Consider the following 27,674-nt stretch of genomic DNA (forward strand, 5'->3'; position numbering starts at 1 on the left):
TTCAAGAAACAAATTCTATTTCAAATAAAACATTATCACTTTTTAACATAAATACCTACAAATATTTAACTTTGGAAATAAATAATTAGTTTAAAAATTAAGAATTTCGCTTATACACAAAAAAAGAGTTAAAAAATCAAAATGTATTAAATCTTAATAAAAAGTCATCAATAACAATATCCTTCTTTTATAAAGTATAAATTATACAAGAGTCTATACTTGAAAAACCTTTCCTCGTTATCTTAACTCTATACCTTTTATTTCTCTGACTTCTTTCATTAATCTACAACTGTCATCTGCTCAGTTTCCTCCTGTTCTAGTTTTATATCATTTCTACCTTCAACTCTACTTTCTCCATTCTCTACCTTCAATTTGAGACATATAGAGTGCCAAAAAGAAACATGGAGAAAGGAAGAAAGATGGAATACTTACAGGGAAGTATTAAAGAAAACAGCCTGAAGTATGTGGAATCAAAAAATGTAATTAAAAATTGAAAAGGACAAGGTGTTGAAATGAAAAAGTGAAGACAGAAATAAAAAAGAAGAAGAAGAAACTGTTTACAGTTTCAATACACCTTAATTTATCAACGTTATATTTCCGTGATTATTTTTTAGTTTTATCGTTCCTGGCGTTCCCAATTCGAAAATCGAAGTCGAAATAAAGTGGTAATTGTAGTCCTGATAGTGATTAGAGATCTGACGGGTAGACCGGTCAATAGTAGAAGAGCTATAGAACCGTGATCTTCTGTCTTGAAGGTTTAGCACAAAGAAAAAAATGGGTGACAGTGAATATGATACGGATACCAGTCAAACCAAAAGACGGAGGGGTGAAGGGGGAGAAAAATCGAAGGAAGATAAAATGGATCGAGTACTAGAAATGTTAGCAAAACTAACCACTGATATTCAGGAAAGATAAATGAAAAGAAAACGAAATACATGATAATGGGGGGGATACACAGCAAGACAATGAAGAGTTTATAAAAATACCAGGGGAGAAAGATTACATATACATTTTTGACAGAGTGGAAGAGATTACCTACCTTGGTGTGAAAAAAAAAGAAAAATGGACATGAAGATAAAGAAATAGAATCCAGAATTACAACGGGCAACAAGAAATACGGAATGCTGAGATCCCTAATGAAGTCTGTCTGTTTCAAGAAAAACAAAAGAAAGAATTTACAAGACAGTGATTAGAGCCACGGTTGTATATGGACCTGAATGATGGGTTTTGAGAAAGGCAGATGAAGAAAGATTAGAAAGATGGGAGAGGAAAATTCTCCGATCAATTTACGGAGGCACAAATACACAAATGGGATGGAGAAGAAGGACAAACAAAGAGTTGGAAGAGCTGTATACGGAACCAAAAATTACCGCAATAATGAAAGCGCATGAAATAAGATGGCTGGGACATGTGAAATGATTGGAAAATTATAGATTGACCAGGATGATATTGAACAGGAAAGATGGTTTGACAGCGTCCAAGCAGATTTACGTGAGTTAAAAATAGATAACTGAAGAAACAAGGTATTAGACAGAAGAGAATGGAGAGGAGTGATAAGAAGAGCGCAAGAGAAATTGTAACACAAGGATGTGCCATGAACTGTAATGTATGTATTTTTAATAGACAAATATTGTATATTGTATGTATAGTAAAAAAATGTAATTGCGTAGTCACGCCCAGGGGCTACAGGGCCTGTTGAGCAAAATAAATAATATAACACATTTTAATTAATTGTTAAAAAATTAGGTCATAGACCAGTTTCTATCACACATTTAACTGCCTTGTATATTTTGTTCTACATTTTCTTTCTTCAGTCGATGACAGTGAACTTTCATCATGTGAGTGGTTAAGGGACCTGTTTGAGAAAAGGAAATATTACATATTTTGCAGTCGTAGGGTTTTTCGCCAGTATGTATTCTCATGTGCACTTTCAGAGTCGATGCCTGGAAGAAACCTTTATTGCAGTAGCTGCACACATGGCTTCTATCACCTAGAAAAAACAAGAATGAGAACCAGTAAGATGAACACATTTTTTAGAGAAATAAAACCAAGCAAAAATACCGCACTAATTTCAAACCGGGTGGTGAGTCGTGAAATGGGCCATAGGAAAATCAACGGAAAATTCTAAACCGTCAAATTCCTGCTTCCGTATATTTTTTATTATACAGGGTGATCGATTAGTGGGGTAAAGCTCCGTAGATCCGTTATAGTAACAGATAGCAATAAAAGTTAATAACAAAAATTGTAGCTAACTTTGAGCTTCACGTTCAATGTTACAGGGTGTTGGATAACATAGTTGGACAACAAACTTGTTTTTTTTAATGGAACACCCTGTATTTTATTTATTTATTTATTTATTTATATACAGTTACAACCATTTACAAAAAAAAACAATAGGTTAAAATATAAATTACATACAATAAAGAGAACAAAAAATACAAATTATCAATATAAATAAGTTACTAATACAAATTAGACAAACAATCATACCTAAGGACATTAATTAGTGTGTCACTTTTGAGTTTATTATTATTATTATTTTTACAGAACGATAAGTTTCAGTCAATGTTTACTAAAACCTGACTCAGGAACTTGCTATAAGTTTGGAAAAGGTCAATGTTAAGGTGCTGGTTTGCTAGTCTGGCAGTTCTAGAGAGGAAGTTGTTAAGACCATAGTTAGTACGGTGGATTGGGTAACGGAAACTAACTGTAGCCCTGGTTGTTCTTAGTGGGACATGAATATTAATTTTTTGAAGAAGCTCTGGAGTCCCAGTTTTTCCATGTTGGTTGTTGTAGAAAGTGATGAGATTCCTTCTCTTATGACGAGCAGTGATAGGTGCCATATTTAGGATATTAAGAATATCTGCATCACTGTAATTGCCCAAGATACCAAGTCTATATGCAATTTGCTTTAAAAATTTATGTTCAACTAACTGAAGAGCATTAGTATGCACTCCATAAAAAGGAGACCATACACAGGAGGCATACTCAAGATGGGGACGGACCAAGGCACAGTAGAGGGTTTTTAAAGCTGTAATATTTGTGAAGTCCTGGGTGCATCTTCTAATAAAACCAAGCATCTGAAAAAGCTGTAAGCTGAGAAAGCTGTAAGTTTGTATCAAGGGTGACCCCAAATCCTTAAAAAGGGAAGTTCTTTCGATACTATAGTGACCAATATTGTAGTCAAAGACAATAGCATTTCTGGAACGGGAAAAAGTCATAGTTTTACATTTAGTTGAATTAAGTTCCATGCCATTTCTTTTACACCACTCTAGCAAGTTATTTAAATTTTATTTTATATTCGAAATCTTCCTAACTTCTCCATTACAAATATATAAAGGTTTGTTATGTTTTACATGGTATGTATTTACAAAGTTATAACCAATTTTATATGAAAATCGTAACAAGGTCAACTCACTGTATAAATAAAAATAAACACAAAAGCAATGTATTTATTTATTGTTAAAATTTTCATAAATGATTGATATTGCTAATTTTCTTAATATTGAATACAGGGTGAGTCAAAACGCAAGTAAATTATCTTCTCAGTAATTTTAAATGGAACACCCTGTATTTTATATCGGAAGACGCATTTCCTGGCTTCAAAAATTACTAAAGTGGTATAACACGACTACCAATGAACTGTTCCGCGCTGCGGTAAACAAAGTCAAGATAGCCATGATGATCGCCAACATCCAGAACGGATAGGCACTTTAAGAAGAAGAAGTCAAATAAAATACACACGTATGATTAATCTTCTACCTAGATAATGAAAATATGTATTAAGACTGAAAGAACGTATACCGAAAAATCAAATTGATTCCTGTTTGATGCGCTCTCAGATATCTATGTATTTCTTTTTCTTTCAATAATTCGTTATACTTATGTGTTATGTGTATCTATACTAACCTGTATGAGTCTTTAAATGTGTTTTTAAATCGTCGCTCCTTATGAACGCTCTTGGACATAGTTGACAGAGATACGGCTTTTCTCCAGAATGTATTCGCATATGTTTCTTCAGTTGAGAGGAAGTTATGCAACCCCTACCGCACGTTGAGCAAACGTAAGGTTTTTCTCCTGTGTGTAATCTAGAATGGACGGTAAGGCGAGATAGGTCGGGGAATCCCTTGCCACATACGTTGCAAACGTAAGGCCTTTCACCTAAAATTGTTCAATAACATTTTTAACATACACCAACGGACATATTAAATTATTCAGAGAAGTATATTTTGATACGTAAATGTACGTAATATACGTATTGTTCGTCTGGCCTATTAGAAATATCTCGAGAACTAAAGGTAACAGAATCATGAAAATTGGAATGTAGGGGTTTTGAAGCATGATCTATTAAATGAAAATATTTTCATCTCTTTGCAACTTCCCGTTATACCGGAAGTTGCTTATAACTTCGTTTTTTTTAAATGGGACACTCTGTATATTTTTACATTTATGGATTCTCCTCAATATCTTCTTTCTTAAAATATGAAGTTTTGTAATATTATACAGGGTATTTTAAAAGATATTTACGTTTTTTTATTAATTTCGTAGCAACATTCACACCCTGTAGAATTGTAACAGTTTGACATTAAAAACTCTGCTTACGTTCAAGTGATTTTTAATATAGTCTACTATTGTTAAGAATCATTAGTATAGCTAATTTTGAAATTTTAGTATACAGGGTTGGTCGAAATTCGGAATGAATATTTTCTGAGTTTTCTTAAATGGAACACACTGTATTTTAGTATTGTAATGAAATGATATTTCATGATACTTTTTATTTTATAAGTATTAATTGCTTTAATTTGTGAGTTATTGGTGATTCAAGCTAAACATTAATTGCAACAAAAAATACGTAAAATTTTATTAAGTTGGCCGTGAAAAAATTCAATCACAAATAATTTTTCAGAAATTAATACATATTAATCCAGACTGATCCTTAAAATTACCAATAATGGTTTAGTTATCAAAATACCTACGTAGTTAAGATTGTTGGTGCGATTAACAATTAAGCACAAATTAAAGCAGTTAGGTATAGGGAATGCTTAAGAAATAAAAAAGTACCATAAAATATCATTTCATTACAATACTAAAATACAGGGTGTTCCATTTCAGAAAACTCAGAAAATACTCATTCCGAGTTTCGACCAACCCTGTATACTAAAATTAAAAATTTAGCTATACTAATGATTCTTAACAATAGTAGACTATATTAAAATCATTTGAACGTAAGTAGAGTTTTATATGTCAAACTACTACAATTCTACAGGGTGTGAATGTTGCTACGAAATTAATACAAAAACGTAATTATCTTTTAAAATACCCTGTATAACATTACAAAACCTCATATTTTAAGAAAGAAGACATCGAAGAGAATCCAAAAATGTAAAAATATACAGGGTGTCCCATTAAAAAAAAACGAAGTTATAAGCAACTTCCGGTATAACCGGAAGTAGCAAATAGATGAAAATATTTTCATTAAATAGATGACTCTTAAAAACCCCTTAATTCAAATTTTCATGATTCTGTTGCCTTTAGTTTTCGAGATATTTCTAATAGGCCCTTTATTTGCCTCACCCTGTATACACATCGACGTTCGTTTCACTTTATGTTTTGACTTAATTTGTCTGAAAATGAATCGTGACGCATGGGAAAAGTTATAGCGGACAAAGCTGGTTAAAGTCGACCTTCGTAACTATACCAAAAAAAGTAAATGCCAAAACATGCGAAGACTACAGAACAATTAGGCCAATGAGCCACTTACTTAAAACGTTTTTAAAAGTGATACACGGCGGAATATATATAAAAAAATGGCAAGAACAGGCATTTGATAGAGAAAAACTCATAACCATCATGAAAAAAAGCGGGATTAGATAATAGAGACTTGAGAATCATATATAATTTATATTACAACCAAGTTGCCAATATTAAAGTGGATGACGAATTGACAGAGGCAGTCTCCATAAATAGAGGAGTGAGACAAGGATGCAGTCTGTCCCCGGTGTTGTTTAATATTATATACTCTGAATATATCTTCGAGCAAGCGCTGAGAGAACTACAGAAAGGCGTATTAGTCAACGGAGTGCGTCTTAACAACATTAGATATGCCGATGACGCAGTAGTTTTTGCAGATATTCTAGATGGTTTGCAAAGAATGATGTCGCGCATATCAGCTATAAGCAGAGAACACGGACTTGATCTCAATACGAAAAAAAAACAAAGTACATGATAGTTATCAAGCGCGAAATATTAAATACACAGCTCTTGGTTAACCAACAAAAAATTATTGACAGGGTGGACAGCTGCACATACCTTGGTACCAACATAAACAGCCAATGGGACCACTCAAGTGAAATAAAACAACGCATAGGAAAAGCGAGATCAGCGTTCATAATCATGAAATCTCTTTTGGTACCACTTGGTACCAATATCTCTATCATCAGATGCTATATATTTTCTACGTTATTATACGGAGTAGAGGCCTGGACACTTTCCAAAGTTTCTTTAAGAAAACTCGAGGCATTCGAGATGTGGTGTTACAGACGCATTTTAAGAATTTCGTGGGTGGATCGTGTGACTAACGTTGAGGTCCCACGTAGAATAGGCAAGGAATGCGAGATTATTAACACCATCAAAGAGCGGGAAGTAGAGTATCTTGGCCATGTTATGAGGAATGAACAGCGATATGGCTTGTTGCAACTCGTTCTTCAGGGCCAGGTACTTGAAAAGAGAGGATCCGGGAGAAAAAGATTATCTTGGCTTCAAAACCTGAGAAAGTGGTTCAATACATCCACAACCGGAATATTCCGAACATAAGCAAGCAAAGTTAGGATGGCCATGCTCATCGCCAACATCTGACACGGATAGGCACCGTAAGAAGAAGAAGATTTTTTATAAAATTTCTGCAATAAACTTAAGTTATTATCAAATATCTTAATGAACACATTACCTGTGTGTATCCGTTTATGGATATTTAAATTACTAGGTGTAGTAAATCCTTTTCCACAGAATGGACATATATGATCTTTAATTCCAGTATGAGTTTTCATGTGTATCGCTAAAGACCCTGTTCCACATAACCTAAAAAAAGTTTAAGGATAAGTAGTTCGCACAACATAGAAGGTCAGTTCCTTTGCTTTCTGGTGTAGCACTAGTTCCAAAAAAGTGTAGAAGTGCTACACTAAGTCGTTCCTTTGCAAGGTGTAGTGGTACACCACTATGTTCCATTGAGAAGTGTAGCAAAGAAGTGTAACACCAGTGTAGATAAATCTACACCTGCTTCTGAGAGGGTGAATATCTACACTCGTATATCCTCGTCTTGCGCAGTATCATCCAACCGAGTTTCACAAGTGTTTGGCTGTCAGATGTATTCGTTTACAATAAAATATCTTTTTCTTTTAGAACTGTTCATAAATTTAATTTTATATAAAAATAAAAACGAAAAATAACGCTGCGGACATAATTTGAAGGTATGCAAGCAGAGAGGGAAGGGAATACACAATGTCAGTTTTTCTGTATCTGTTTCGAGTTTAGAGTTTTTCTGTATGAGTAAACTGTAGTGTATGTATATTATACATACACTACAGTCTCGAGTCCAATAATCCACAGAAAAAAGAACCAAAGCTTAAGAATAGCCGCCAAAAATTCAAAATTATTGCATTTAAATTTTTCATTGAAACTGTATCCACCTTTAGGTATTTGGAAGTAAAACTAGGGAAAACCGGAAAAAAAAGAACAGATGAAATAATTCTCAAAGGCAAAAAAACATATAGAATGAATAAAAATCTACTGAGAAGCAAGAGTCTAAATAAGAAACAAAGATGAACCTGTATAAGACCTGTTGTTACGTAAGGGATGAAAACAACGGCACTTAAGAAAGAGGAAGAGAGATAAGAATGAAGACAAATGTCGAAATTGAACAAGAATTAAAGGGAGAAAATATAGTCGGATACATAAAATATATTCCCTTAGCATGGATAGGACATAAACAGAGACGACCACACTCAGATATATGGAGAAGGATAATTAACTGGGCACCGTTATGGCCAAGGTGTCAAAGAAGATGGCTGGATGATGTAGGATGTTAAAGACTGGAAAGAACAGTGCAAGGACTCAAGAAATGAAAAGAGTCACGACAGCAGCAAGTTATAAATGACATAGAGGAGTAGTTCACCTCACCCAAGAATAGTACTTTGAACGCCATGACGTTATTGCCCTTTTCATGATCATTTTTCAGTGCGTAACAAATGATAGGAAAAAGGGTGAGTCCGTGATAATACACATTTATGACATTTATTCTAACATGACATTTTAGTTAAATCTGATAGTTGTCACATTTTATTTTCAATTTGGAATAAAAACCAATCAAATGTGTTTCTTGCATTTATAAAATGGTATTTTCTTTGATTTGTATAGTCTTATAAATTATACAGATTATATTTGTAATGTTGTTCTGAAGCTATTTTCTTGTGGCATTTTTATAATCAAGTATATTCAAATGGGAAATAAGCCACAATTTTACCTAAAAATGATTTTATTAACTTGGGCGTCGAAACGTTAATAAAATCATTTTTAGGTAAAATTGTGGCTTATTTCCCATTTGAATATATTTGTAATATTATTATCTAATTAAAAAAAAATATTTTTTTATTATGGCGCCATCTATCGACAACTAGAATAACTAGAATAAATGTTATAAAAATGTCACCGACGAAATGTAATCACCGACGTGCCTTTTTTTCTGTCACATACAATTTAATGCGTTAGAAAGAAATCGAAAAACTGTGACGCACTGAAAGATGATCATGAGAAATACTATAGTTATAATCCATAGGAATTGTAATGCTTAATGAATGAAAACTTTCTTAAAATTTCATTACATTAAGAGAAGCTTCAAGTCAATGAAACCTTCTCAACTAAAGTATTTAAACCGAAGTACTTACCCTTTGCCACAAACAGAACAAATAACATTCTTTATACCACTATGGGTTTTACTATGAGCCGCAAAACTGGTATACCTCGAAAATGCTTTCCCACAAACTGAACATATAAAAGTCTTTTTATCCGCATGTGCTCTCGTGTGTTCTAATAATCTAAATGATTGCGCAAAAGATTTTCCACATTCTTCACATTTAAATGGTTTTTCACCTAAAAAATTGTTAAAATAAAAAATCATACTGTATACATGACAAAAGAGACAAACTGATAAGTGATATGAATTATAGCAGCAATAGCTCAGCAAATAGTCTTAAAGCGAATGGTAACAAGTGAAAATTATGTTGCATTCCAAGGTCTTTCAGTGACAGAACGAGAAAAATATGATTTAGAAATGAGTTTTAAAGTTAAATACAAAATATATTATCTGAAAGTTAAAGTTTTCAATCCTAATAGCAACATTAATAATATTGAAAAATATTAAAAATATTACTAAAAGATTTTTAAATTGAAAACTTATTGGTTAATTTCCCTGGTAACACCTCCATGGCTTCTAAAATTTGCAAGCTAGATGGATGCTGAAGCGAAGAAGACAAGAGGGAATTCAAAAACTTGCAATTCACGACGCCGTCTGTTCAGCTGGTAAACTCCAACGGAAAATGGACCTAGTTACTCAAAGGAGTAAAGACCAATATAAAAATAAATAAAAATTCCATTTTTTATTCAGTTGCAATGCGAAGGCAAAACAATCTTATTTTTCACTTAGAACAGGGAGCGCAGTCCAGCACTCTTAGTTAGTTAGTTATCTTTATTCCAAAAAATCACAAATTTACAATAAATATAATTTTAACAAAAATATTTGTACAAGAACAATATGTGATTTTAGCCTAAGCGTTGGAACCGTCTAGATCATTAAAATTTATTAAAAAGAATTCATCCAGACTATAAAAAACATATTGACCTAACAATTTTTTAATTTTTTTTTAAACTTAAATATTGAAAGTGCTTTAATCCCAGTGGGCAAATGGTTGTATACTTTAATACCGGAGTACAATGGACCATTTCGAGTACGTCTATAATTATAATTGGGAAGAATTATATCTTGCCTGCGTGTATTGTGACTGTGTATATCAGAAGGTTTTAACAATTCATGTCGTTTTCTATGTATAAGTAGAGACATCTTATAAATATAAATATTAATGAGCGTCATTATTCCATGATCTTTGAAGAGAGGTCTACATGAAGTTCTATTTGTTAAGTTGAATAGTGCTCGAATTGCTCGTTTTTGAGCCACAAATGTGGATTCTGCTGTGCTAGCCGCGCCCCAAAATTCCACACCATATTGCATAATACTGAAATTGAGCAAAATAAACTATTTTTGCCACACAAAAATTTGTATTTTGTCTAATTGCTCTTATGGCATATGTAGCGCTGCTGAGGGTTTTATTGAGCAAAATAAACTATTTTTGCCACACAAAAATTTGTATTTTGTCTAATTGCTCTTATGGCATATGTAGCTCTGCTGAGAGTTTTATTACGGTCAGTTATGTGGTAACTCCAATCAAGTTTGCTGTCTATGTTTATGCCTAAAAATTTAATTGTATGACAAGAAGTAATGCTTTCTTGATCTACTTTAATAACAACATCTTCCACATTTTGATACAAATTAAAACGGATACTTTGTGTTTTACTAATATTCAGAACCAATTTATTGGCGAGAAACCAGTCTGATATCTCTTCAACTGTAGTCGCGGCACAGGATGTTAATGTATCAGAACTATCGCCTTTAATTACTATACTCGTATCATCTGCAAAAAGTGAAAATGTGGTATTCGGGAAACTAGCTACCAAGTCATTGATATAGATAAGAAACAGTGTTGGTCCTAAAACAGACCCTTGTGGAACTTCACACTGAACTTCTGCGAAATTTGAACAGGATGCTTCACAGCTACTATCAGAATTATTTATTCTAACACACATTTTTCTGTGTGATAGGTATGTCTGAAACCATTTATGTGGTGTACCTCTAATGCCGTAGTAGTAGATCTTGTCCAGTAGTATTTGATGGTCTACGCAATCGAATGCTTTCGATAAATCACAGAAAATACCAAGAGGATGGTGTTTTGCTTCCAAGATTTTATGCACATTTTCGATTAGAGAAAATGCTGCATCTGTAGTACTCATATAAGATCTAAAGCCATATTGAGAAGTTGTTAGAATTTTATGTTTATTTAAAAAAAGAAGTAATTGTTTATTTACGCACCATTCTAATAGTTTTGAAAGGGACGGTAATAGAGACACTCCGCGATAGTTCTCTATATTAAAATAAGAAAATCTACGGTATCGTTTTGATTAAAATCTGTCTTCCTCCATCCCCCGATAGCACTATTTCTAGGTCTACCTGTTGTCAAGGAGGCTCTAAGGAAGACAGATTTTTACCATTCCGACCGTAGATTGTCGATATAAATTAAAATAATTTATATCGCAGTATGGATAGAACGCCCTCTAACGGGGAATAAGCGAAATGAATTTCGACTCAATTCAAGCTTTCTGCTTAACCCAGGTATAACATACCAAAAGGCACCGCCAGGAAAACATTCCACTTTGCGGTTCATAGAGCCCATATGAAACGGGTCTTTGTACTCTATGCAGAGTATGGCATTAACAAAATAAGAAAATCTACGGTATCGTTTTGATTAAAATCTGTCTTCCTCCATCCCCCGATAGCACTATTTCTAGGTCTACCTGTTGTCAAGGAGGCTCTAAGGAAGACAGATTTTTACCATTCCGACCGTAGATTGTCGATATAAATTAAAATAATTTATATCGCAGTATGGATAGAACGCCCTCTAACGGGGAATAAGCGAAATGAATTTCGACTCAATTCAAGCTTTCTGCTTAACCCAGGTATAACATACCAAAAGGCACCGCCAGGAAAACATACCATCTTATTTTGTTAATGCCATACTCTGCATAGAGTACAAAGACCCGTTTCATATGGGCTCTCTGAACCGCAAAGTGGAATGTTTTCCTGGCGGTGCCTTTTGGTATGTTATACCTGGGTTAAGCAGAAAGCTTGAATTGAGTCGAAATTCATTTCTCTATATTACACCTATCACCTTTTTTATGTACAGGAATAACTACCGATTTTTTAAAACATTTAGGAAATATTCCGTTTTCAAGAGACAAATTAAAAAGAAATCGTCTTAATCGACGATTTTCGACTCTTATTGGAGTCATCATCGGAGAGGCGTAGGCCTGCTGCTCTCTGCTCGAAGTGATCAAACCATGAAAGTTTATCCCCACATTGCAACTGACGTGTATGGAGTAGGTGACTAGCGTCATCTGGCAACTGAAAGGTAAAGTTTTCAATCCTAATAGCAACATTAATAATATTGAAAAATATTAAAAATGACGGGGTCGTGAATTGCAAGTTTTTGAAATCCCCCTTGTCTTCTTCGCTTCAGCATCCATCTGGCTTGCAAATTTTAGAAGCCATGGAGGTGTTACCAGGGAAATGGACCAATAAGTTTTCAATTTAAAAATCTTTTAGTAATATTTTTAATATTTTTCAATATTATTAATGTTTATTTTATTTTTATATTATAACACTTTAATCAATTTAAGCCTAGACACTAGATGTAAATACTATCAATTTAAGCCTAGAAGTCAAAATTAATAAATTGTCCGACTAATATATCTCTTTGATGTTTTTCATTAGAAATAAAACGGTGAGAATAAACTCAATGCACAGATAGTGAATTCCAGAAAGCTAAAGGATATTTTAACAATTGCCTTAGAAATGGCCGAAGTTTAAACAGAAACTGAATGTTCTATATAAAATTGATTTTTGGGGAAGAATCTGAAGAAAATAAAAATACTTTTCCATAATAATGATAAGATAATAAATTCCATATAAAATAACTGCCTCCTATGGGCGGGATAAAGGCAACAATATATTGACTTAGAGGGTAGTCCTTACATTAAGCGGGATCCTGGCCTGCACAGAAAAATGTAGGCAGGTGCGAGACAATACTGTATTTTTTTGGATTGTTAGTGTGTTAGCCAAATCTTGCAGGCTATGATGCTGATAAATAGAAGCATTCAAGTATCAAATGTTTAAAAACCTTTTCAGGCCATAATAATAAAAATACCTCCAATATAACAACAATTATTTTAATGATATGACGACATCTCCTGAGGTAAAGCCCGAGCATCTCCTGAGCCTTCATTCAGATATCCGGATGAAGACTATTTCAGGAAGAACACTATTATAGGTTAAAAAAATCACACTAGAATACTAGGAATGGAGTTGGTATACTTGTGGATAAAGAAATGAGAGATAATGTAGGATAAGTTAAAAGAACCAGTGAAATTTGTACTCAAATAACCAAGATGAAGATAACAATACGTACTGTGTTAAATAAACATATTAAAAACATTATAACAATATACAAACCTGTGTGAGTCCTCAAATGTCTTGTAAGATCATCTGATCTGGTGAATCCTTTACCACATTCGTTACAAACATGCTTCCTCGCTCCATTGTGTGTTTTCATATGTCTACATAATGTGCTTTGACTGGAAAATACTTGTTTACAAATTTTGCAGACAATTTGGCCTGACTTATAGTGGATTTTACTATGTGCCTGTTAAAGAAAATATCCATAATTAACAAACATTTATCTAACAATAAAACACTGAAAACGTTTGTTTTCTATACTTCCACAAAATTTATTATAACTAAGTGACTACAGCTGTTTCGGCAGAGTGCCTTTCTCAAGTGATATAGTTTACAATGTGTTTGCCTTTTTAAGTCTTCAACTGAAGAGGTTGAGGAGTGGGGAGCTGTTTGTCTCGAGTTGGTCATTCAGAATTATATCTGTATTTTTCAGTTTATTAATTTCCATAGATTCTAAAAAAGATAGCTTAAGGCCTTTATTTTGAATATGCAGAATTTGAAACTCTTCATTGAAAGAATGATTATGATCTAGAAGGTGAAGTGCGTATGTAGAAGTGTCTGTTTTTCTATTGTTGAATGCCCTTTTGTGTTCTGCTATCCGTTTGTCAAAAGTTCTGCCAGCTTGACCGATGTACGTTTTCGGACAGTCACCACAAGTTAGTTTGTACACACCACTCTGTAGTTGCATTCTCTTTCGGCTTTTATTGTTCTTAATATATTTGCTTAAGTTGTTGTTAGTTCTGAAAGCTGGTGTTATTCCTTTCTTTTTTATGTATCTGGCTATTTTTGTTGTTATCTTGCCAGTATATGTGAGAGAGCAGAAGGTACTGGGTTCTTTCTGTGGTGGTGGATACACTAATTTCAGGGCTTTCTTATGGAGTTTTTGGTTTAAAATGTTGTTAACTGTTTGTTCGTTATAGCCGTTGTTTACTGCTATTTGTTTAATGATGTTTAGTTCTACCTCGAAGTTATTTTTTGTCATGGGAATTTCTGTCAGTCTATGTATCATGCTATGGTAGGCTGCTAATTTGTGTTGTGTAGGATGGGATGATGAATTGTGTATAGTTGTTTACATTGTAAACTATATCACTTGAGAAAGGCACTCTGCCGAAACAGCTGTAGTCACTTAGTTATAATAAATTTTGTGGAAGTATAGAAAACAAACGTTTTCAGTGTTTTATTGTTAGATAAAATGAACTTCCATCAAGTAACGGTCGAATCCATCAATTAACAAACATTTAATACAGTTCTTTTATTATAGACTATAAATGTGTATTACAATATTATATTTGTATATTATATGATTGCTAAGCATGAATTTGACAATTTTAACTATTTATAATGGGAAATAAGCCACAATATTATTAAAAAATGATTTTTATTAACGTTTCGACGCCCAAATCGGGTGCCGTTGTCAAAATACAAAATACCACTATTTTATATTTTGACAACGGCACCCGATTTGGGCGTCGAAACGTTAATAAAAATCATTTTTTAATAATATTGTGGCTTACTTCCCATTATAAATAGTTAAAATTGTAAAAATGCCACAAGAAAATAGCTTCAGAACAACATGAATTTGACAAAAAATCATTTTTAATATATTTCACTAATTCTCACAAATAATAGTGAAATCAAAAAAAATATGGAAAAATATAACTACATTATTTTTCTAGGATCGTTGAGCTACCTCAGTTTAAAAAATGAGGGTTCTATGAGTTATAGAAGCTGAGATATAGCAAATTTTGCCAGCGAGCTTCAATAAGAAGTTCTATTAAAAAAAAAATAGAGCTTGGATGGTTCTCCCATTAACTTTTCCTTTTCCGTTGCAGTATTTTATGAGTATTCTCCTTTTCATGACCATTTTTCAGAAACACAAATATACAAATTATAGAAAAAAAGGTAAGTCCGTGATAATACACATTTATGACATTTATTCTAACATGACATTTTAGTTAAATCTGACAGTTGTCAAATTTTATTTTCAATTTGGAATAAAAACAAATTTATAAAATGGTATTTTCTTTGATTTGTATAGTCTTATAAATTGTACAGATTATATTGATAATATTATTATTTTATTTAATAAATAATTATTTTTTGATTATGGCGCCATCTATCGACAACTAGAATAATCACCGAGCTAGAATAATTACCAAAGTAATCACCGACGTGCCTTTTTTTCTGTCACATACAATTTAATGCGTTAGAGAGAAATCGAAAAACTGTTACGCACTGAAAAATGGTCATGAAAAGGACTATACTTATATAAATATACAGGCTATACACTCCGTGCGGAGTTGGAGCCACTCTTATTGAGCTCATCGACTCATTTATTGTGGTGAGTCACTCCACATTCTTTCTTCTCTCCAGTTAACTAGTCTAATCTAGGGTTCCTCTTAGCGTTCTCTGTTATTTTCCTCGTCCTGTTATATCCCGGTCCTGTATTTTATGTCTCCATCTTGGCACTTTCAATCTTTTTATGTCCTCTAATACCTGGTCTTCCCACCTGCTTTTTGGTCTTCCTTTCGCCCTTGTTATATTTGGGTTCCACATTGTAACTTTCCTTACATGTTTTTCTTCGCCCATTCTTTTTAAGTGTCCATACCACCGTAGTCGCTGGGTTTTTATAGCTTTCACTATATCCTCGCCTCCTAGTATGTCTCTTATTTCTAAATTCAAGAGCCTTTCATAATCTCCGTGCACTGTTTTCTTTGGTCCATAAATTCTTCTTACCATTGTTCTTTCAAATATTTTTAACATTTCTTCTTCTCTCTTTGTTAGGCTCATGGTTTCTGCCCCATATATCACCACTGTTCGAATTGCTGGTCTGTATACTCGGATTTTCGTAACTCTGCTGATTTTTTTGTTTTTTAAAATACTTTTGTATTTATAATATGCTCTATGACCCGCTTGTATTCTGTTGGTAATTTCTATATTTCTTTCATTTTTGTTGTTAATTATGACTGCTAGGTATTGAAAATTACTGACTATTTCAAAATTATAATTCCCGATTTTTATATTTCTTTCCTCTGTGTCTTTATTTTTCCTCTCTATTTTCATGTATTTAGTTTTCTCTTCATTTATTGTTAAGCCTCTTTTCATCGCTTCCTTTTCAATTTGTCTGGTTATATCTTCTAAGGTTCTTTTGTCTCTCGCCAGCACCGCTAGGTCATCAGCATATGCTACTATCTGGACTGAATTGTTGGTGATCGTCCCATTGAGTTTGCACGTCTTAATTATGGCGTCTAAAGTTACGTTAAAGAGCGTAGTTGACAGCCCATCTCCTTGTCTTACTCCTGCATTGTATTCAAATTCTTCTGTTATTCCTTCGTGCGTTAATACGGATGCCTTTGATTCTTTCATCGTCATTTCCACGAGTCTTATTATCTTTCCAGGTACTTCTATATTCCTCATATCGTTTACTACTTCTGGTCTCTTGATACTGTCAAATGCTTGCTTGAAGTCAATAAAAAGAATATGTAGCCACATGTCATATTCATAGAATTTCTCGACTGTCTGAGTCACTATGTGTATGGCATCTACGGTAGATCTTCCTTTCCTAAAACCATTTTGATAATCCCCTATTTTTATATCTGCATGCTCCATCAATCTTTTATTTATCATTGTGGTCAAGATCTCATTTAGAAGAGTAATACCTCTGTAGTTTTCACAAACTTTTGGGTTTCCTTTTTTAAATATCGGAACAATTAACCCTTTTTCCCATTCTTTAGGCATTGATTCTTTTATCCAAATCTGTTTAGTCAGGTTATACAATCTTTGCTGTATGGCTGTCCCTCCATGTTTAATCAACTCATTAACTAAACAGTCTGTTCCCCCTGCTTTATTTTGTTTTAGTTGGCTTATCACTTCGTCAAATTCCTCTGCCGTTGGTATGTTTTGTTCAAGCCGTTCTTCTTCTGTTATTTCCAAAACTTCATCTTCTTTTGCTTCATTTGCTTGTATGTTTTCTTGCGTTAAGAGATTTTTGAAATAATTTTGCCAATCTTTCTTTTCTATTGTTGCCATATTTAATTTTTTATTTTGCTTGTTAATATATTTATACAGCTTGCTGTTGTTTTTTGTATCTTTTTCCAATGCATCCATGGTTTCTTCAATCCACCTCACCTTTTTATGTTTTATTAGTTTTTTGGTATCTCCTCTGATTTTTTGGTATATTCTGTAATCATCTGTGACTCCCGTTCTTAACCATTTGAGCCTTGCTGATTTTTTCTTCTTTAATATTTCTTCACACTCATTGTCGAACCAGTCATTCCTTTTCTCTACATATTTTCTTCCTAGCACTGTATTTGCTGTGTTTTCTATACTTCTTCGTATATTTTCCCAGTCTGTTTCAATGTTTTCAATTTTCTATATTTTCCAATAGTTGTTTTTCCATTTCTTGTTGATATTGCCGTTTCTTTGTTTTTAACTCTTCTATTCTCCGTCTTTTGCTTTTGTTTTCTTTTTTCTCAATATCTATCATTCTTAGCTTAAGCTTTGCTATTACAAGGAAGTGATCAGATCCCACATCCGCGCCTCGATATGACCTTACACCTTGGATCATTCTTATTCTCTTTTTATTTATTAGGACATGGTCAATTTGGTTTCCTGTATTTCTTCCTGGAATAAGTCATGTTATTTTATGCTCTAGCTTGTGCCGATTTAGTACTTGCTACAAATATTCATATCTGTAGCTAGATTGCCCATTTTTGTCCCATTTCCATTTGTTGTGTCATGTGCTGTTTCTTTCCCTGCTACCGATCTCCAATGTTCCTCTTTACCCATCTTTGCATTGAGGTCTCCTAGAATTATAAGTGTGTCATGATTTTTAATTTCCTCACCGAGACTTTCTAGAGCTTCATAAAAATCATCCTTCTCTTGATCATCGGCTTGTTCTGTGGGTGCATAGATATTTATTATTGAGATATTAGCAGCTCTATTCTTTATCCTTAACTAAGATATTCTTCCATTTACTTTTTAAATTCTAATACACATTTTCTATATCTTTTACTTATCATGAAGCCTGTTCCATTTCTACCTTGTGTATTTTCTCCTCCGTAGTACATTGTGAAATTTTGCTTGTCGATTCTGCCTTCTCCCTTCCATCGCAATTCTTGCAATGCTATTAAGTCTATGTTATAATCTCTCATTTCTTTTGCTACTTCTTCCATTTTGCCCATGGCTAGCATAGTTTTTATATTCCACGTTCCTATATTTATTTATTATACCTCTCAATTTTCTATTTCTTTTACTTTTCGGTGCTCTCTTAATCGTTTTCCGTATCCACGCCTGGTCATTATCCTGTACATCCACCCTTTGACCATAGTGGCCAAGTACTCTTTATGAGTACTTGGATAATTCAAATCTCAGGGGACCGTTAAAAAAATTCGAATTGTCCAAAAATTCGAATTAAAAAATAAATCTACAAAAACAAGGATTAGCTACAAAAACATCTGCAAATGACAAATATCAGCAGTTGAACAGCAAAAAAAAACAGTAGTTGATCATTTTTATTGCTTGGAGATGTTTTTGTTCCTATTCTTGCCCGAGCTTTGTCAACCCAAAAAAATGGGCTAACAAAATTCGGCCAAAAATACCAATGGAAACATTTGCAAGCTATAAAAAAGATTGACTTTATTATTTCCAAAGAGATCCCAAATTTTTAGCTGCTTTTTAGAATTCAGCTTCTCAGTAATGACAAAAGATTCTAAGATATTCAGAAAAGATAGCAGAAAAGTTCGAATTATCCAAAATAGAATTCGAATTATTCACGACTTTTTACCATTACTTATATAGGAAATGCTAGGGACCAAAATAAAAATTTGAGTTAAGGAAGATTTCGAATTATGGAAGTTCGAATTAAGCAGGTTCCACTGTATTAGAAATATATTTTGTTCCAGTGATTAGAATTATTTGTTGCGTGAATAACATTTGGCATTTTCTTTATATTCATAAATTTTCAGATAAATACCAAAAAATATATTTTTTCTACGAGCGTGCAAAAATGTGCTTTTACTCCCTAGGGAGTACAAGTAAAAGTGACGTCATGGTATATCATTGATGAAATAACTTATTAATGCCATATACAATATTTTTTCTATTACGTGAGGAAGCGTTCAAGTATTACGTAACACGGTTTTAGAAGATCTTTGACCCCCCTCCTCCCTACGTAACGCACCTTAATGGGGCGTTCACGTATTACGTAACGCAATTTTTGAAGATTCTTAACCCCCCCCCCCAAAACCTGCGTTACGTAATACTTGAACGCTCCCTAAGTATCTATATGGTCAAAAACAGTAAATAGTCCAGGAACCGAAGCTTTTCACCCCGCAATTTTTACAGAATGGATCGATTTGCTTGAAAATTTGAGAATAAGTAGTGGATGGTCCAAGGATCAAAATCTATATGATGCCGAAAGGCGCTTTTATTATGGGGGTGATTGCCACCCCATCTCGGGGGTAGAAATTTTTTATTATATTTTGACAGCAAAAGTTGATAAAAACATTCATTCTAAGCAAAAAATGTTGTATACATTTTTTTGATAAAACTAATGGTTTTCGATTTATTCGCTATCGAAAGTGTTCGTTTTATATGGAAAAAATCAATGTTCTTCTATAGTATACTCATTTACTATTCACTCAATTTTTGTCGTAGGAAAAAAATTTTTACACCAAGTTCTTAAGAATAACCTACAATTTCATATTTGAACATTTTTTCTTATCTTTGATGCTAATCTGTCTATTCTGAAGAAAATGGCATTTTTTACAAAACTACAAAAATTCTTTATTCGTTTTTAACTTCAGTTTTTTTAAAAACTAATCATTTTAAGCCAGTCAAACTTCTAGAATCTATTAATAATACACAAATAAAAAAGAATGAATAAGGCCAATGACTAAAAACACCGCTAACTTACATTATTATGCTTACAATTGGATTTCTCCTTTTTCTTTTTCTAAAAAAAATATATTGATTTTTTAACCGTAACTTTTTTATTTTGTATCTTAGAAAGTTTGTTATAAAAGAATTTTGTAGGTTTTTACAAGATCTACATGCTTATTAATATTAAATCTTATTAAAATTCTTAGTCACAAAATGAGGTGACTTTGAAAGGGTTGGTAAAGGTGGTTTTTGCATGCTATTACAAGTTTTAATTGTCAATAGCTCACTTAATTTTTGTCATAGAAAAATTCTTTCCATACCAAATTCTTGGAAATTAAATTACCTACAATTTAATCTTTAAACATTTTTTCAAATCTCTGATGCTAATCTTTCTATTCAGAAGAAAAGGCCATTTTTTCCAAACTACAAAAATTCGTTAATCGCTGTTAACTTCATTTTTTTAAAAACGAATCATTCTAAGTCAGTCCAACTTCTCGAACCTATTAATAATACATAAATAAATAAGACCAAATAAGGTCAATGACTAGTTTTAATTAGGGTGGTGATTACGGGGTTGCTTCCGACCACTCTTGCGCTGAAAAAATAGGGACTGACATTCTTTTCATTATAAGTCACTTAATTTTAGAGCTAGAGCCTTCTTTTTTATTTTTAGAGATAGATATTTTTAAATTCTTTAAATTAGTTTTAAAAAGTTATTCTCTAAAAATGCATATTTTTCCCGTCTTTTGACTTTGAAACTACAATATTTAGCATTTGACAAAGTATATATCTTGATTACTGTTGGTCTTAAAGAAAATTAAAAAACAAGGTTTTGTTTATTTTTTCAAATAGTACATTTTTGTTAAGTAAGGTTGTTTTGATAAAACAAAAACTTTTGGAGTTATTAGCAGAAAACTGATTAAAAACTATAATAATAACACTTTCGATAGCGAATAAATCGAAAACTATTAATTTGATCAAAAAAATGTATAGAACATTTTTTGCTTAGAATGAACGTTTTTATCAACTTTTGCGGTCAAAATATAATAAAAAGTTTCCAACCCCAACAGGGGGTGGCAACCAGCCCCATGGTAAAAGCGCCTTTCGGCATCATATAGATTTTGATCCTTGGACTATCCACTACTTATTCTCAAATTTTCAAGCAAATCGATCCATTCTGTAAAAATTGCGAGGTTTTGGCCTATTTCAAGCTTCATTACTTGGACTAAAATTGTTATTTTGATTTAACAATGTTTACATTAATAATTTGAGTTATATTTGACAGTTATACTGTACTTACTTGTTAGTTTTAGGTCTCTAATAAATTTTGTTAGTTAGTTACATAAATAATAATAATAGTCTCCCGTTTTATACCGACGCAGCTTTGGGAGTATAGCAGGGTAGTCTGCTATATCTAGGGCCTACAGGTATACAAAGGAAGGTAACAGAGCCAGTGCTACGCTTCAACCGCCTACTATTACCCAAGGTACTCATTTTATTCAGGCTGAGTCGACCTGGGGCCTATAGACATTTAAAAATGTCTAGTTGTTCTTGCCGGCGGTAGGATTTGAACTCCGGACCACCGGCATGCGAGGCAAGTACACTACCACCTGCGCTACGCCGGCCCCTAGTTACATAAATAAATTATTTAAAAATGAAAAAATTACTTGTTATTTGAGGGAGGTGGAAAAATGATATGTAGGTACAACATGGGAGTACAGTGCCTTTTCCTCCCTTGAATGATTACTGCCCTTCGCTACATGTCAGGCAGTAAGCTTCATTCTCGGGAGGAAAAGTAGCACTTTGCTCCCTTTTTATACAAATAGCTATTGTAGTGCTCATTGTTACACTGTGGAAATGTATTTTTTACCTTCAAGTCAGTCTGTGTAGTAAAACAAAGAGTACATTCTTCACAAGGAAATATAGGTTCATCAGTTTCATCAGTTCTAGTTCCATTATTTTGTGGTTGGTTTGTATCTTTATTATTTTCAATGTTTTGACTTATTTTATCTTGACCTGTATCTATGAGTGCTTCATTGCTATTAGAAACTGAAATAGAAAAAGCTGTTAGTCTGTATAGCAAAATATTGTATCATATTACACATCCAGTTCAAAAGAGTAATAATTCAAAAAAAAATTTATTTTTGTGTTTATCTCACCAATAAAATACATTTTGCATAATATTGTTCCTAAAAAAGTGCAATATCCCAACCTTAAAAATATTTCAGTTAATGGAGCGTACCTGTATGTCGCAATTAAAAATTAAAGCTCATTCAGTCCGGGAAAACAGTATCACTTGGACTTGGCAAAAAGTACCCTTAAATCAAATTTTTGGAGGAAAAGTTTTATTTCAAATCAAAATGTTGTGTTTTAGTTCCTTTCTTTTAACAATTTTTTTCCTATCTTACTCTAGCCCAGTTGTAACAGGTACAATATTAATACAAAAATTTAATGAATACTAATTAAAATAAGAAATATATTATGAAATAATGAAAGTATAAATATAAATATTTTGTTTCCAATATTTCGAATTGTTACAGTTTGTAATAAATATGTGTGTTATTACTGCCTTCTAGTCCCAATTAATTAAAACTCTTATTTCTATTCAAATACATATATTTTTGGTTTACCATATCGATGACTAAATCATAATAACTTGTTTATAATCACGACCTATCTTAAACGTGGTTACTGCTAACTACTACAATAATCATAACAATAATAATAATGGTATCATATCATCGGGCGTTTACTTATATATTAGAATGAACTTTGCAACCTCACGCGTCGGCCTTGGTCAAGGGCGGACAATTTACTTTCAATAAAACATCTTTTGTACAGGGTGATATTATAATACCACAAGTTGGTAATGGCACATAATAACTAACCAAACAGAAGCGAATCTTACTGTCGTTTCCATTGATTTTGTTGGGACCGAAATATTTGACCTTGTGCACCACTTATAGAATAGAACTTGATGTTCTAAAGAATAGACCATTCCAAATTATGTAATATTTTTGACAAATAGTTATTAATTAAATATGAAATATAAAATTTAACTAGAAAAATAAATAAAATATAAAATATTTATTTATTTATTTATTAATGGGATAAACCCAATACAGTAGAGCGTCGATAATCCGAACCCTAGTAATCCGAACGATCGCTAATCCGAACACAAAAAAAAATTATAAAATTAAACAATATGATCGCGGACTGAATTTTTGGATTTAATTAATATGACAATATGGGCAAAATATGACCGCGGATTTTTGTTTTGTTTATGCAGAAATACAGGTGTGTTTATTATGCAGGTGTTTTATTCCTTGTACCTAAAACGTATGTACATGTAATATGTTTATGAGCTTTGTATGTAATTTGAACATATGTTCGATAATCCGAACAATTTGATAATCCGAACTACCCCTGTACCAATTAGTTCGGATTATCGACGCTCTACTGTACATACAAAATACAATAAAGCAGAGCTTTCGTCATAATAATGAAAATATAAAATTTAGATACACGTAAAACTACAACTATAAAACTTCTTCTTCTTTCTCATAATCCTTAGTGCCCTTCAGGGCGTCGGATCAACTATAAAACACAATCATAAAAATAAATAGAACATAAATTATTTCCAAATGATGAAAACAACTGAATCAAGTATAACAGTTAAATCTATTTAATTTTTTTTTAATTCAAAATTCAAGATGCCTGAGTTCTTGTTTAATAGAGGAAACTGAAGAACCAAACAGATCTATTAGATGACTAAACTTGTTTCCATACAGGGTCAATCTACTAATTGGTGCATATTGACCATAATTTGTAGCATGTCGTTGTTCCTTGCATATTTGTGGATTTCGTGTAAATCTAGCAGGTATATTAAAGTATACAAGGCTTAACAATTCTTCAGAGTTAATAACACCAGTGATAATTTTGCGAAGATAACAAATATCCAACATGACTCTTCTGTGTTCAAGAGTTTGTAAATTTAATATCATTAACACAGATTAACCCAACATTAATATATTGTCATTAATATATTGTCATAAGTATAATTTCTAACTGTTAAACCCATCTTAAAAGCTGTAAAAACGTAAAAATTTGTCTTGAACCTTTTCAATATTTAGAATTTGACATGCATAACTAGGTGACCAGACAATAGAACCATATTCAATAATTGATCTCACGATACTGCAATATAAGATTTTTATTGTGTGAGTTGACAAATCTTTTGATGAACGTAATACAAAACCCAACATCTTAAATGCCTTCGAAACAGCATGGTCAATGTGAGAGTAAAATGTTAATTTACAATCAAATATTATACCTAAATCCTGAATTTCGTTCACACGTGTGACAGGAGTATTATTAATAAAATATTGATGGTGAATAGGCGAATGGGATCTAGAAAAAGTTATTAAAAAGCATTTGTTAATATTAAGTTCCATATCATTTCTACCACACCACTCATAAAAATCATTTACTTGTGACTGAAGCTGAAAAATGTTATCCTCATCGTCTTATATATTTTAACATCATCAGCAAACATTAAAAAGTTAACTTCCCTAAAAATAGAGTGAACATCATTCAAGAACAAATTAAATAGAAGTGGGCCACAGTGGGAACCTTGTGGTACTCCAGATGTAGCTGCAAAAGCATTAGAAAGAAAACATCCTATTTTTACACTTAAACTTCAATTAGTCAGGTAACTTTGCATCCAATCAAAGAGACTTCCAGAAATACCATATGCTGTAAATTTCGCAAGTAGGATATTAAGATTGACCTTATCGAATGCTTTAGAAAAGTCAGTATAGATGGAATCTACTTGTTTTCCAAAGCAATAACAATGTCATTCTGATAAAGAAGTAAATTAGTTACTGTAGATTCACCCTGTACAAAACCATGTTGTTCGTTTACCAGAATACTACTGAATTCACAAGTAAGCTGTTTAGTAACTAAATAATCTAATAATTTTGGAAACATAAACATTTCAGAAAATAAAACATATATAAATAAAAAATATAATTATAAAAAACCATCACTGTCAGTCACAAAAGTGAGGTTGCACCACTTACGTGACGCATGAGCATGAAAATTATGTTACTGTTTTCGACCTGAGTTTCGCTTCTGTGTGGTTAGCTATTCTGTGGTAACAGTATCACATACAGAATGGTATGTGATATTATCTTTTAATGTATTAAGAGTGCCCTAATAACATTATAGATTATGTCAGAACTGATAAGTTACATACTCAAAATATATACTTACAATGCACAGCAGTAAATTCAGCATACTTTAAATCTAAACCGCAATTCTTAATGTCTTCGTTATCAGACAAATGATCACCAACAGTTTCTAAATAAGATTGAATTGATTCTACACTTTTAAGTGCTTCATTACTAGATGAGATAACTTCGCTAACTATGTTTTCTGAAACAGAATTCGATAATGTCAGATCCGACTTTAATTCACTAACAGTTGGATTCTGGCTTTCCAGTAAAGTATCCGTACAAGCAGGTGATACAGAGTTAGCAGTTAATAAAGGTTTCAGTTCCAAGAAATCTCTTTGTATTTGACTGTTAATCATGCCTCTAAGTACAGTTTCAGACCTTTCGCACATTTGCTTGAAGGAAAAAACCCTCTGAATGTAGTAGGCACATTGAATACAGACTTGGTGGGGTAAGTTGTCGTCCATTATTACCTAGAACACATGAAATACGTTTCAAACTAAATTTGTGCCTTTAATAATCTTATTTACCTGCAATGAAGTAAAAGACATCAACATCTCCACTAATGGTAGATTTTCAGCAATAGATTCATCAAGAGTGAATAGAGATCGCGACAGATTCTCTTCTGATAAACAAGTTCTACAAATTTTATCAATCTGAAGTTGTGGAAATGCCATTTTATTGTTTTTTAAATGTTTTCAACTTTCAACTAACAAAACCAAAATTTTTAATTGTCAAAAGTTTAAGGTTAAAATCTTCTCTTTCAGTTTGGCAATGGCTTTACTATAGTGTGTATACATCCAAAAGGGATATGATCTGATTCGCAAGCAACATGTATTACATTATTACCCTGAGTGGGAACCGCCCCCCAAGATAAAAGCACCATAGTATATAGGGTAGACTTTGAATTCGGAGATAAGTGATAAGTACAGGCTATTCCCAAAATTTCATTAAAATCCATGCAGTAGGATAGAATTCGGAGGTAATATCCTATTCTCTGTTCTTGCTCTCATTGACTGGCAATTATTTTTTCATAAATTACATAATTATTATTAATAATATAATCATATTATTACATAATGTTAATATGTACCTACAAATAAAATATTTGTATCATGAATACAATACATACATACAATAAGTAGCTGGGATCGGTATTACAGAGTAATGGAGAAATAGATGGAGATGCATGCAGTAGAATTAGGGCTGGATGGATGAAGTGGAAAGAAGCGAGTGGTGTGTTGTGTGACAGAAAAATTCCAATGAAGCTGAAGGGAAAATTCTATAAAACAGCCATGAGACCGGCTATGATGTACGGAACTGAACGTTGGGCAGTGAAAAAGAAAGAGGAACAACGAATGCATGTGGCGGAAATCAGAATACTTAGATGGATGAGTGGAGTGACAAAGAAGGATAAAATTAGAAATGAGTATATTAGGGGGAGTCTAGGTATGGCACCAATTGATGCCAAAATGAGAGAGCATAAGTTAGATTAAGATGGACCATAAGGTTAAGCATGGTTTGATCATGTTCAAAGTCGAGACGTTAATCACCCAATACGAAGAAGTCGGTGCGCTAAACTCAGACACAACTGGCTAGTGATTTTAGTAGTTAATTTTTTTGTTTTTGGCTAATTTTGCCAAATTTGACAAAATTACTAACTATGTAGTAATTATTAACTATTTAGTAATTATTTTTTTGCCAATTTTATGTAATTGGCAAAATAACGGAAGAGTTATATTCGCGGGCAGACATGTAACTGGAAGTAAATATATTTGTTCTCGTTTTGCTAAGGCGCGTCAAATAATATATCGCTTGTACTATTTTGGCGATCTTAAAACTACTTACAGTTGAAACTCTAAAAACCGGAAGTCCGGTATAAATTTTTCACCTTTAATACCAGCCATGGGTTATAAGCTTCCATTTGTCATTCTATCTGGTATAATTTTGTTTTGCCTATCGGTCTGTACCCTGGGACAGACGTACATGGATAATTCAACGTTGTGTAGTATATAAATTACTTTATAAACAATGTTATTATCAATGAAAAAATTTGTTTTTTACATTTCACAAAATAATATGTAAAACACTGGTGGATATATTTTATTAGAGCAAGAAAATCATAGCATCTTTATTGCCAACAAGGTAGTCTCTTGTTTGTTTAT

General features: G+C 32.6%; 1 protein-coding gene across 1 annotated transcript; it reads right to left on the minus strand.

Moving 5' to 3' along the window:
* On the minus strand, positions 1 to 26,286 carry LOC114339942 (gastrula zinc finger protein XlCGF57.1-like). Its single transcript, XM_050647352.1, has 8 exons — positions 26,040 to 26,286; positions 25,550 to 25,982; positions 22,146 to 22,324; positions 13,391 to 13,580; positions 8,940 to 9,144; positions 6,947 to 7,077; positions 3,910 to 4,161; positions 1 to 1,990 (listed from the first exon to the last, which is right to left on the minus strand). Exons 1-8 carry the CDS (start codon positions 26,184 to 26,186, stop codon positions 1,773 to 1,775), a joined length of 1,755 nt encoding a protein of 584 aa, XP_050503309.1. The 5' UTR covers positions 26,187 to 26,286; the 3' UTR covers positions 1 to 1,772.
* Positions 26,287 to 27,674: the final 1,388 nt, after the last annotated feature.

This window comes from Diabrotica virgifera, chromosome 3 (genome assembly GCF_917563875.1).
Source record: "Diabrotica virgifera virgifera chromosome 3, PGI_DIABVI_V3a".
Classification (NCBI taxonomy): domain Eukaryota; kingdom Metazoa; phylum Arthropoda; class Insecta; order Coleoptera; family Chrysomelidae; genus Diabrotica; species Diabrotica virgifera.

Excerpts from the sequence above, each read along its gene's own strand:
- LOC114339942 (XM_050647352.1), bottom strand. The coding sequence starts at position 26,186 with ATGGCATTTCCACAACTTCAGATTGATAAAATTTGTAGAACTTGTTTA. Across the intron at positions 25,983-26,039 it reads TGTCTTTTACTTCATTGCAG|GTAATAATGGACGACAACTT; the intron begins GTAAATAAGATT and ends CATGTGTTCTAG. Across the intron at positions 9,145-13,390 it reads ACATTTGAGGACTCACACAG|GTGAAAAACCATTTAAATGT; the intron begins GTTTGTATATTG and ends ACAATTTTTTAG.